The sequence below is a fragment of the Xenopus laevis genome, chromosome 4L (assembly GCF_017654675.1).
Source record: "Xenopus laevis strain J_2021 chromosome 4L, Xenopus_laevis_v10.1, whole genome shotgun sequence".
In the NCBI taxonomy this organism is placed as follows: Eukaryota; Metazoa; Chordata; class Amphibia; order Anura; family Pipidae; genus Xenopus; species Xenopus laevis.
In genome coordinates, this window is record NC_054377.1 from 51,495,602 (window position 1) to 51,509,263 (window position 13,662).

The following is a 13,662-nucleotide window of genomic DNA, read 5'->3' on the forward strand; positions in this document are numbered from 1 at the left end:
ATGTCTTTAGGTATGGTTGGATATTCTGTTCCACATCCCCCTGGCTAATAGTTTCTTCTTGTACATGACTTATCCTTCTATATATCGATTTGTAGCTGCCTCCCCCAGCCATCAGTAGCCTTGCACATTTCATATTGCACTCATGTCCCCCTTGTGGGAATTATTTTGTTTGCTTTTATAAATAGAAAAAAAAAAAGGTTCTGTACAATTTTACCCTCTGTGGACTAATGTATGTGATCCAGGGGGTCCCTGTGATCGCCTTCCATCTGTTCCAAATGACGAGGGTATCACTGGCCACCATCAAACAATTCACAAGCATATCAATACTTAACCTCTTTAAATTAATCAGTACTAGCAGGGCAGGACAGAGATTCATAACATAGTCTTTTTGATAGGGAAAGAAAGAATGCCCCTGGTTGTGTTTTCTTCTTTGAGTAAAGCCTGAAAGAAGAAAAGCAAGCAACAGTCTCACAATGACAAGAGGCGTTTGCTGCACAAGAGGTAGAGGAGGAAGATGCAGATGTTAAGTGCAGCGCTACAGTGACCTCTCTGGAGAAGTTTTTAAGAAGTGCATTTCTGTTGCTTCCACTCTAATGCCACAATCTCTTTAGGCTTCCATACTCCCCAGTCATGAAACTCCACAATATCCTCTCCGTTGAAAGGGTCAAAAGGGCTTTGGCAGGGCTGGTAACGTTTGGAATAAATTATGTTTTTTTTTTTTGGATTCCTTTCGAGGTGTTCTTGGTGTTGGACATTTCTTGGCTGACTAGCAAGGTAGTTTCATTTTACATTTCTATTTTTGGATTTTTTTTTCTGTCATTTTAAAGCCAACAAATTCAAAGCAGTTATAGATAAGCATTCCCTGACCCCCATAAGTTTCCACATTCCCTTCATGTAAATCTTCGATCCATCTAGGAACTAATGTTTTCCAATGGTGTGAAACATCTGTTGACAACCTGGATTAAAGCCAAAAAGTTTTCATTGGTTGTTCCTCTACCAAAGTGGCAGTTGGGATTGTCTGTGGAAGGGAGAGACATTTGAATGACTAGTCAGTGTACTGCCTCATAGTTTACCACATGTGTTAGCGGGAGGCAGTATCCAGGAGTAGCGGAGTGGCAGGGGTTCCAGATCGGGAGACGGAGCTGCTTGCAGTGGGACTGGCCACTGGTGTGGCTGGAGTAGTAGAGGCTGGGGGTACATTGGATGGATGATTTATGGATTGACCACACACATGGTGATGTTTCTCCCAGTCCTTATGCTGGCAAAAGGAGCCACAGTATCGGGCAGTGTTGCAGCCGCTGCATGTTTCACTTGCTTTTCGTCCACAATTCCAGCAGCTCTACAAAGATTGGGAAATTAGTGTTACCATAGCTATGACATTATACTGATATAAAAGGCATTTCTTAAACATTATTTCAGACATGGTCACCAGCAAGGGGTGTAATAGCAAGGTGACCAGACACGGTAACATGGATGTGGACCAGGTACCCAAGCTTCAAACTTCTTTCCTCCAAATTATCCAAACTTCTCCCCTGGGTCCAGATATTGCACATCTACAAATATTTTGTTCAGACCCTACAGTCTCCAGAAGCCACTTAGGGGTATAATCATAAGGAGACCACTGGACAATTAATTGCTCTTGCTATATGAACTACTGGTGGTTTTACTGGCATATCCTAGCATCTGAATAAGGAGGAATTGTGTGCTCTGGTGTCCTGGGAGACTAGTTACATCTATGCAGGCAGGGTCTTTGGGGACAAATTCAAACTTACAATCGCAAATTTGAAAACATACCTACACACATTAAGCTAATATGAAATCAGTAACATAGGGCTCAATGTCATAAACATACTCTAGGTTTACCTTTGCACTAAAACTGCCGAAATTGTGGCAAAATTCATGAATTAGAAGCTTGCCAGCAAGTTGTGCTTTGCCTAATAAATGTACCCTTAAAGTTTTGCACGATACATTTTACTTTACTGCCCAGATAGCATTCCTCACCCCTGTTGCTTTATCTGTTCTTCACCATATCAGTTGCTATAGGTTTTTTTGCGGCTACATCCTGTTGAGCCGCTAGACTGTTACCTCACTTGAGTCTTCCTGCTGATTGATGACAGATGATGCGTCCTCTGATGCTTGGCGTTTTGCCTCCGCTAGTGCCCTTTCCATCTTGGTGCGTTCCAAAGTGATGAGATCGTGTGCCTTGCGCTCTGCTTCCGACACAGCTTTCTGAAGTTCTGACATAGCCTGTCGCTTCACTTCGTTCACCGCCTCCTCTGTGCGGGCAGAAAGGCAGCTCAGACAAAAGAAGCTTCGCACATTCAATGCAAAATATCAGTGTAGTTCATTGAATTGTAGTAAAAAAATATACAGGATATATTTAATAAATGTGTCCAATACATTCAGTTTTGGAAGGACCTAATGCTCACCTGCTTTCCTCCAGATCTCTTCAGGCATGTATCCTGCCTGAGGCCTGTGTAGCAAGTCCCGAGTTAGTTCTGGAACAAAACAGAAATACTCATATAAGAACTAAGACGTTACTACATCTAACACTTACCAATCTGGTCATGAGCACAGGGGGCAAATTCACTAAGATTCGTAGTTGCGCCAGGCGTAACTTCGCCGCACTTCGCCAAACTTCGCCAGGTGTAGTTTCGCCAGCGATCCGCAAATTCACTAAAATCCGAAGTTGCACTCAGGGGTAGCGTAAGGTTGCGAAGTTGCGCTAGCGTTGATTCGATAAGCGAAGCGAAGTTACGCTAGCGATGGTTAATTTGCATACGGCGCCAAATTCAAATTTCAATGGAGGAATATGTAGCAGCACTACAAATGCCTGGGAAACCTTCAAAACATCAAATACAATTTTTATTTTGCCCTACACATGTGCCCACTGTATAGTTAAGTTGCCATGAGTTAGGAAATGTAGGAGGAAGGAGGGGAGCCCCAAAAAAAATTTCGATCTTTTTCAGCCTATCACCCATAATATAGAAAAAACGCCAGCGTTTTTTGGGACTTAGAAATAATTTGAACTTTTTTTGAAGCAATCCCTTCGCCTGGTCTGAGGTGGCGAAGGAAGTCTAGCATAAAAGGTAGCGTTCAGTACAATATGTCCGTTGCGCAAATTCGCCAGGTGTAAGGGTGCGAAGTAACGCTAGCGAAGTTACGCCAGCGTTCGTTAGTGAATTTGCGAAGTAACGAAAATGCCTAACGCTAGCGAATTGACGCTTGCGTTAGGCGCTTCAGCGCTTAGTGAATTTGCCCCCATATGTCTAAGTATAGGTGCTTTATTCATATCTCTGTATTGCCATGAACGTATTAAATGACTCCGGCTCTACTCGCATCTGCTTGTTTCTATGAACAAAAGCTCACCAGTTGGGGAGGACTCTGTGCTAGAAGAGTTGTTGTGGTGTCTTGCTTGTTGACCTGCAGAGCTGGCAGTCTTTTTTAGATCCTCTGCATCACTGTAGCGTCGTATCCAGTGGTTCAGCTCTTCTCGATCTGCTTCTTGGCAACGACGAAGTACGGTTAGTGAACGCCGTGTTTTTTCCACCATGTCCATGATGCAGTTTAAAAGCTGTAAAACAAAATGAGAGACATTGGTCAGTGTAAGTTATATCATGGGTGGCTGCCATCCTCTCATCTTCCTCCTGACAAATTGAAACAGACACTCACGTTGTTGAGATGCTTCCACTCCTCTGCCCACTCTCGCTCCGTAAGTCTGTGGTCGATTACTTCATGGACAGCTGGGGGGCAAAATGTTGCCATTAGTAACCAGTCAGAAAGTTTTCCTTTATAATTGAACTTGGTTGACTGAGCAAAACATCCATATCTTTCTTTACAATGCGCACACAAATGTTGAATATAAAACATTTCAGCTGTGTATATTTTGTCAATCACAATCACAAGGCTTACTGTTAAAATGAATTTCGAAGGTTGAAAAGCCAAAAGAATTTGAACAAAAATGGCTACTTATCAATGAAATCATTCCATGATGTAATTTAAACAATACAACACGTTTCTAGCTAGGAACTCTTTATACATTCAGGAACCTAGCTAAAGCAACAAACACTATTATCCCCACAGTTTAACAATGAGCATTAATTTACTGATAATTAATGCTCAGTGTTCAAACACAACTGTTCCCTTTTATTTATAAAACAGATATGGTATGGGCTATTTCAATGAATCCCTCTCAGCTAGAAGTAATGCCCTTCTGTTTTTTGTCCAACATAAATGAAGTTATCAGAAAGAAATTCTTGCACTGCCTACGGGTACATTCTGTAGCCTACTGAATTGTGTCTTGTCAACCCTGTGGAAGTAACATAATTTGTTAAGTCAAATAAATTTACTTGATAGTTTATACTGCAATAGATGGATAGTGAAGTAGATCTGCACCACTATGCTTCCCTCTTGTGGTTGTTCTTTTGCTCTACATGGAAAGCACAACCATTGTTTTAACAACAAAATGTTACCTGTCTGCCGCTGACGCTCTCGCATCTCCCGTGGCTCTGTGTGTCGATAATGATGTGCCAGTACCATGTCCTCTAGGCGATAATGTTGAGTTGGTGGCGGAGTAGGGTGTGGTAGTCCATTAGAAGGAGGATGGGTGAGTCCATTGCTTGGGCTAAATCTCTGTGCAGGGCTTGTGGTACATGTGCGTTTGGCAGGATGGTCAGGGTGTACACCTTCTTGTGCAGTCTCTTTGGTCCTGATGCAGAAAGAGACAGAGGTGAGACATGAACATTTTATTCACACAAGGACTAGCTGGTGTGATCAAGATAAAAAATTGTGGCTGTGCTGTACTACAGGATATTTCCATTATATTACAAGAGAGCTTTATCAAGTTATTTTGTTTCCTGAGCAGTAACGGTCATTTAAATAGTAGAACCAGCTTGTTTCCAGCTTGGTATGGTACACAGAAACCACGCGCACACTCAGGCCCTTCGTAAATTAACGCTGGTGCCCAAGACCTAAGGGAGACGACACTCCCAATGGACCAATGTAAGGAAAAAAGGCCTGGCACACGGAGCAAATTAAACCGGGGTCCTACATACCAGGGGTAGGACCCCGGTTTAATTTGCTCCGTGTGCCAGGCCTTTTTTCCTTACATTGGTCCAGCTTGGTATGACCATTACAGCATCAAAGGTCACAACAGAAACAAAGCAAAGATCTTTGGATGAAAGAGGCTCTTAGCCACATTATTTCAGTCACGGACATGTCATGTGCTAAAATTCAGTGTCTAAGGAAGACAGTCCCTCCCTTCATCAAAAGTGACATTTGCTGCTGTAGCGGTCCAGTAAGGACAGGCAGGAGAAAGGTGAACAACATGTCACACATGTATGTTCATTTGCACGTGACCCAAGATGGTCTTTACAGATGGGAGGAGGTCCAAAAATATTTTGAAGTATTTTCAAGAAGTTACCCCCAATGAAGGATTAATAACTAATATCTTGATATAATGTCATAATATATTAATTCCTTCTGCTCCAGGCATGTACAATTCACCTGGCCTCTAACCTTGCCTTGTAAACTGTAAGCAAGTGCCAAAGTGAAGATCAAACACAAAATAGCAGTGTTTTGCATTAACCTGAATTCTGGCATATGAAAGTGTACAGGCATTAATTAATAACATAAGGCATTGCAACAAAAACAAGGCCTTGTAGTTATAGGAATGACAACGATAATTACCTGTCTGGGGTTCGACGCTTGCCATTCTCATTCACCTCCATGAGCAACTCAGGGGAGTCACTGGGGGAGCTACTTGAACTGGCATCAAGAAGAAGCTGCTCGTGCTGTGCCAAGTACTGGGCAGGGCTCTGCTTTGCTAAGCGAGCACAATGCAGGAGCTCGCGCTGCAACAGGGGAAGGTTAGCCTGTGGCGAAACATTGAAGAGAGTAATGTAGATTTCTTGTTACAGAAATGATGTCATTTCTGTAACAAGAAAGCAGGGCCCTTATTATTGTCTGGAGAATATACAATATTTTCTGAGCCCTATTCTATTACACATAGCACATGCCAGTTCTGTATTGCTGGTTTATAAATTCCCCTCCAAGTGCTGTGCATGTGAACTGAAAGGAAGATAAGTGAAAAGTACATACCTTTAAGAAGGGGATTACAAATGGCCGGAGAGGAAAGTTTGTGGCCTCCTGCAACTTTGAGTGGAACTCCTCAATAGTAAGTGTGGAATTCTGGGGCAAAAAACATGTAGATCAGAAGGCTTAGGCCACAAACAAAACATGCAGTAACTACAAAACACATTTATTATACATGCATCTCATTCTGCACATACTGTTTTACTTCTACAGACTTTAAAGAGTATCCAAATCCAAAAAATAAATTCATCTAAACGCTCAGTTTTTTTGCAGTTTACATTAAGCTAAGATGTGTCCTTGTGCAGTCATTATTTCTTCTACCATATTTGCTGTGTTACAGCATCTGTTTAGCTATAGTTTAAGTTCCCTACAGGTTCTGTAAATGTATTTTATAGCTGCACTTCTATTTCTGTTCTTTGAATAAAATAATCTCAATTTCAGGACAACATATTGTTCTGCATCAGAGGCAATCAACTCAAGCTTCACATTCAGTTACTGCACTGACACTGTGGTATTATCAGCAGGAAAATACAGCTTTATATTTCAGTTGTCACAATAGATTCCTATGTAAGATAACTGGATAAGATATCATTTTATCGATAAGATTTGTTTAATAAGGTTTTCACTTACATTATTGCCAGGCTTTAACGGCCTTTTAAGAGGAGCTATACCTTGTTTAGTAGTAGGGCTTTGGTTCCATTTGCCTTTTTTAAATCAATAAAGGACAGTGTCCCACTCACTTGTGTGAACATAGCAGGCAGTATCTATAATTTTGGATGTGCTAGGCAAAAAAATATAGGCCAAGTTGCTCATGTTGAAATACCATGCACAAATCAGTGTGCTTAGATTGCCCTGCACAAAGTGTGATTTTGAGATCGCTCTCACTACTGTAAATGAGGCCGTAGGGATAGCTTGTACAGGAGAAAAGTTGGCCTTTACTTTACATCTGTCATTTAGCAAGTGTAGCTTACAGAGCTCTTTTTAGTGACAACAATAAAATTTTGGGGCTGAGATATCACGTTACTGAGAGGAGTTAAAAAATATGCTCAACATGGTCTACCGCTCCCCGTTTTTACATGTTGTCCACAATTGTAAACAAGGCCCAGCATGTCTATATATTTGACATTTGCTTGGGACATGTGCAACTACTGAATTTGATGGACAGTGATCTTTTTTTTTCCAAGCTAAATTATAAGTAATTTGTTGCTAAATATGAATATTATTTTGCACTGACAGTCATTCCGAAGGACCCCATGTTAAATACATGGTGCTGATTACTAATGGAGATTTTTACATTTAAATCAATCAAGCACTATGGGAGCATCTATATTTCTCTTAAAACTGCTAATATACAGAGGAGGACTGTTCTGTGGCTGTATACACAATAAAAAAATGTTCACTTGCGTTCCATCTATTATCCAGTTTTTAATGGGTAACCTTTTGATAAAACAAAATACACATTTATGGCTCTGCTGCAGCTTTTGTTGCTCAACTTTCAAACACTTTTTTTCAATTCAGTTGTTTTTAGATTGTTCCCCAAAAATAAAGACTTTTTTCAATTACTTTCCATTATTTATGTTTTACCGGTTTCCAAAATCTAAGTTTGTGTCTCTGGTGTTTGAGTCTGACAGCTCAGTAATTCTCAGACTCTTAACTGTTACAATTTTGAAACATTTAGTTGATACATTTCTCAGCAGCATCTCTGGAGAAACTATTGTATCAATTCTAACAGCTGCCTGTAATGAAACCCAGAGATTCTGCTCAGCAGGGACAAAGATAAAAAATGTATCAACTAAATGTATCCATTTAGAACAGTTTACAGGGTAGGCGACCCTCCCCCTCCCAGGGCTGCTTCAGAAGGTGAAAAAGACACTTAATACTTCATTATTAGAAAAACCGTCACACATGGAAAATAGAAAGTCATTAGAAAAAGTCATTATTTTTGGTGATCTATCTGAAAACAACTAGTTGTTTGAAGGTGAACCACCCCTTTAACTTAAAGGATTGTGATTTACATCACTAATTGCAAGCCATAAGACAGCTCCCACCATGTCTAAAAATGAAGACATGATGGGCAGTGGGATGGGAAATAGCAAAGCAACTGTAAACCATGGCAGTCACCATTATTCTGCTAACAAAAAGTACTATTTATCTTACTGTCTGTGTATTCTAAAGCTGGCCATAGATGTAAAGATTTTTAAAAGATCCGATGAGGCCACGATTATCTCGTAACGATCGTACGATTGTACGAATTGTCCGTCAACTAAAAAGACCATTTCAGGCGATATTGCCAGGAAAACAAAGGGTAGCTGACTGGTTGTCCCTGCAAACACAGATAGATTGCACTGGGAGCAATAAAGATTTTTTAACCTGGCCGATCAATTTTCTGACAGATGTCAGCCGAAAAATCGTAAGATGTACTATCGTTTGAATCCCACTAACCTAATTCGAAGGATTGGTCGGACTTCGCTAAAATCGGTTGTTCGGCAAGAAAAATCTTTGCGTCTATGGGGACCATAACCCCTTTTGGCTCTGCTCTGTACAGTTGTATATGTGATGCTCATTGTTGCCTGGTAACACTGACTTGATGAATTGTTATTGTTTTTGTGTAATGCAATAAAGTTTACTTGCTATCATAGTTCACGGACTATTTATTGGACCCAAATTCAACTAAAAACTACACTTTAACAGGCTCTTGCTTCCATTCAAATATACATGAGTATACTCTAACAGTAGCACATGAGAAATCATGTAATGCCAGGAAGATATTTCCCATGACACAATTGTATTCTGCAGTTAATACATTTGGGCACTGCACATTATGAAGATGGCCACTGGCATTCATTTTGGTTTGGTTGAGTTTCTCTTTTCTCATACATACCACAAGCCCAAGCACCAACGTCCTCACACGTTCCCCAATCTCCGGTGAAATGTCGCTGCCAAACTGCTGTAGGGTGGTAAGAAAACGCTTGAGCTTGCTAAGCTGCCGTGCTCCGCAGGCTGGAGGGAGCTGCTGATTCGTTAGTGCAGCAGAGGAGGAGGCAGAGGGCCCATTGCTAAAACCATTGGGGGTGGAGGGTGCTCCGTTAATGGCAGTTGGAGAGTGACTGCTCCCATTCATGACTGCAGAAGACAGAAGAAACAAACCTGTTATATATATATAAGTACTACGAAATGTTTAAAATGCACATCTTAAAAGACAGCCTATAAGAATACTTTTTTGCTGCTCCTGCAGATTATTAAATTGATTTCCCTTTCACCTGCAATAATATGCCCTGTCTCTCCTTACTTTGCTGCATAGATCTTCTCACTTGTTACCAGCGAGGCCTGCAAGTCTCCTCTCATACAGTTGGATTTCTCATTGGACAGTGTGTACTTCCATTTCATTGCAAGGGTCAGCCCCTGCCTATACAGGAAAATCTACCTAACATATTAAACATAATTCAAGTAGAGGCCCGGCTAGTGTTTTATGACACTAAGGGGTATATTTATCAAAGAGTGAAGTTAATAGTGAAGTTCCGCCACTTCCCATTCATTTCTATGGGGTTTTTAAAGGCGTATTTATCAAAGGGTGAAATTTCACTTTCACCCATTGATAAATACGCCTTTCAAAATCCCATACAAATGAATGGAGAGCTGCGGAATTTCACTCTAGTGGTGGAACTTCACTCTTTGATAAATTTACCCCATAGATGGCTGACTGCCAGTTTCGATAGATTTGTTTGCAAATATATGTGCATTTACTTTAGGGCATTCTCTAGAAATAGGTCTATGTCTATTTCAGGCATAAATGCAGCAGATATAAAGCAGACACTTGCAAGTACTGGATATACTCAGGGAAAAAAATAATGATTTACTAGGAGAAAACGCTGCAAACACGACACAACATCTATGGGTATCCATGGTGGAACAACAAGTGTAGTTCTGACTGCACTGCTTTATAAACTTCATATTTGTAATTTAGACATAGCACATCACCACTACATCATCAACCCATATTTTTCCTATAACAATGATGCACAAAAATCAAACCGGCACTCTCTAGTATGATTCTGCAGGACCTGGAGTGTGCTGGCCACTTTTTGTGAAGCACCTAGGATCCTAAAGTATTTTATTTTTATGAGCATGATCAAATCCTTCTTATTTGCACTAATCCCAGTCTGGGTATAAAGCATATCCCCTTCACACATAGACATTTATATACAGAACCTGCACAGAACAAGAAAGTAACCTCAGTCCCAACAAAGAATGTCCACACATAACAGATCAATCCCAGCATCCCACCACAAGCAAGCAACCTAAACCAATGTCCGACCCAGTATCTCACTGACAGCTGAAGACTGAATTCAGCCATAACTACTACACCAAGACTGAACAGCTGGCACTATTAGCCTCGTGCACTGCTACTACTAATTCTACTAACCTCTATTTAAGGCTCAAGCACTATTGTACTAGTTCTATATACTAATACTCCATGAACAACATGTATGCCAGCCCCTTGCATTAAGTTATCCTCATGATTGCTATACAAAGTATAAAACAGTATTTGTAATAGCAGTGACAGCTCCACGTCTCCTAAACTTGTGCACATTGCCAAATATTGATATATTTTTCAAGCAACAGAACATACACCAATGTCACCACAATGCAAACCTATGGAAGACTCATGCATTACGAAGCTCACAGACACAGGTAAGATTGGCTTGAAAACTAGTGAGACAAGTATTCTGCTTAGAATGGGCACACATACAATTTGTGGTCTCACAAACATAGACAGACAACACAATGATACGTAGTGCCAAGCTCAGCAGCAAATGAACAACCCTGTCCTTGTCTAACAGGCACAACCACTAAATATGCCAGTCTCAGACACCTCATATTCACCTCTCACAAATCCTTACACACAAGCTCATGGGGCCACAATTGGGGCCCCATTCTGTCCAGTCAAGACTCACCTTGTAGAGAAGGTCCCTCTCCTGTGGCACAGTCAGTTTGCTAAAGGCTCAAACACACACTGGCATCAAGAGCAGGCTGGGGGGCGGCCCACGAGGAAGAGCCCAAAATAACCACATGCCCACAACTGACAGGTGGGATCCCAAAGTGACACAGTGCTGTGTGTGTTTGTATGTGTTAAGCATGTCTGCTTAGAGCTACGCTTGCATCTCTGCCGTGCACATGAATTTACTGTGCTATGGCTAGTCCATTGGTTTATGGTTTGATCATTGGATTTTTACTGACATAGAAACATACACAATATAACATAACAACAATGCTCATGGACTACAACAATAGCAAAACATTAAAGACAGGAACAAACACCTTTGTTCCTCTTTAGCTTAAAGTTCTTAAATGAGAAGCTTCCACCACCCCAACATCTAATTAAAGAACATCTGGTTTGAGGCTGTAGTGAATGAAGAGACATCCACAAACACACCAGCAGGCCATGACAAGGAAAAATATCCACCTGTAATCAGAGTCACTGTCATAAAAATCAAATGGGGGGGGGGGTTTGTTTGGAGGAAGAGTTGGCCCTCATAGGGCTTTTGTTGTTGTTTTTAACAATGTCATCTTTCACACAAGCACTAGCATCCAATACAAACCTATACAACAATAGGTTCTTTACCAGTTTGCAACCCTTTGTCAATAGCTACCAACTTGCATCTACATTTCATCATAGCCATAACTGGGTGCATATAATCTCCAACATTTGTTCACTTGAAAACAAATCAACTGCATTCCCTTCCTACCAAATGGGTTGGTTTTAGGGTAGGGCAGAGAGGGCATTTACCCGGGCCCCTAGAGTTAGAAGGGCCCCTATTAGAAACACACACACACCTGCTGATCCCTACACTCCCACCCAGTGGGAAATCTTAAGCCCACGTTTTTTTTTCACGCCAAAAGTAAATCATTTTGACAGTTTCACTCAATCTTTCTGAATCTGGCATTATTAACTCCAGGATAACTCAAAAAACATACACCAACTTCAACTGTTGCACTGCAGATTGGTATGTAGAAATTAGGTTTTCTGAATTCACAAAAGTGGCTTTCTGAAATGACAATTTAACTCCAAAGTGTACCAAACTGCCATATGTATGTTGTAAGGCTTTTGTGAATATAACATTCTTTTAACTCCAGTTTAACTCCAGTAATATTTCTTAATCCAATTTTAGTTTACTCCATTTTTGCAAATTCCTTGCTTAAAGACAACCATTGGCCAATCAATGACAATTGACAATTTAATTATCTTTGTGCTATTTACTTGCTGTGCCTAAAGGTGGCCATACAGGGAGAGATCTGCTCGTTTGGCGATTTCGGCCAACCGAGCGGGTCTCTCCCCGATATACCCACATTGAGGTGGGTGATATCGGGCAGATTAAATCTTGGGCCCTAGGGCCCAACAATCAGATCATAATGTAGCCAATATGGGTGGTCAGATGGCAGGACCGCATCAACAAATAGATGTGGCTATGATCCAAAAGGATTTTTAACCCTGCCCGATCGACATCTGGGCAACTTTCGGCCAGATATCGATCGGGAAAGCCCGCCAGAGGGCCCTATACTCGGGCCAATAAGCTGCCGACTTGGTCTGTTGGCAGCTTTTATCGGCCAGTGTATGGCCACCTAAGGTCCCCATAGACGCAAAGATTTCTCTTGCTGAACGACTGATTTCGACCAATCCTTCGAAATTATTGTGCAGTTAGTGGGATTCGAACAATCGAACATCTTACAATTTTTTGTCCGACATCTGTCAGGAATTTGATCGGCCAGGTTAAAAAAAATGTTATCGGTCCCAGTGCAATCTATCTATGTTTGCAGGGCCAAGCAGGCAGCTAACCTTTGTTTTCCTTTTTTAGTTTTAGTTTTTAGTTGATGGACAATTTGTACGATCGTACGATCGTTTCAAGATAATCATGGTCTCACTATGACGATCGGATCTTTTAAAAATCTTTACATCTATGGCCAGCTTAAGCCTCTTTTCAGCACTAACTCCCTTGTCTGTGCTTTATCTATAAATGTAAACTTGTCTGGTGATAAACCAGCTGGCAGACCCAAACAAGGTGACAATTTTTCCATCACAAACCTCCACTTTCATTCAACCCAATGACAAAGACATACCCGCAAACATGTAAATATCATACTTGTGCTTGGTGTAAACGATGAGCTGCGGGTGGCCCCTTGGCTAAGTGCAGGCGAAGGAGGGGGCATGTTGGCTGGGCTGGTCCGTGTCTGAGTCTTCACATCAGCCGGTGAGTCTGGCATTGTAAACGCTGTATGCTAGATGCTACCTGTAGAAAGAAAGAGAGATTAGAAGACTTGCTAGTACATCCTAAAGCGCTTAAAGGTATGCAGATTATCTTGTACACACACACTCACCTAAGGAGTAGGGCTTCTTCTTGGTAAGATAAAAGAGAGAGAGTGAAATGACAGGCCATACGGAAGCTAGGATGGATGGAGAGATTACCCTTCAGGTGGAGTGTAGAGTAGGGGGAGGCACAGGACAGAGAGCAGCAGCTAAAGCTATCCTCACACACCTGCTGCTGGGATCAGCTGCAGTCCCCGCTCCCCACC

General features: G+C 41.4%; 1 protein-coding gene across 1 annotated transcript; it reads right to left on the reverse strand.

Annotated features, from left to right (window-relative positions):
* Positions 1-709: 709 nt before the first annotated feature.
* cbfa2t3.L (CBFA2/RUNX1 translocation partner 3 L homeolog) lies at positions 710-13,381 on the reverse strand (the record flags this gene model as incomplete). The annotated part of the gene is given in 10 exon segments (NM_001171986.1): positions 710-1,339; positions 2,086-2,276; positions 2,430-2,498; positions 3,370-3,574; positions 3,673-3,743; positions 4,473-4,708; positions 5,689-5,873; positions 6,100-6,189; positions 8,975-9,216; positions 13,233-13,381. Coding segments are annotated over 10 exon segments (1,668 nt in total). The 3' UTR covers positions 710-1,081.
* Between the last annotated feature and the right edge of the window lie 281 nt (positions 13,382-13,662).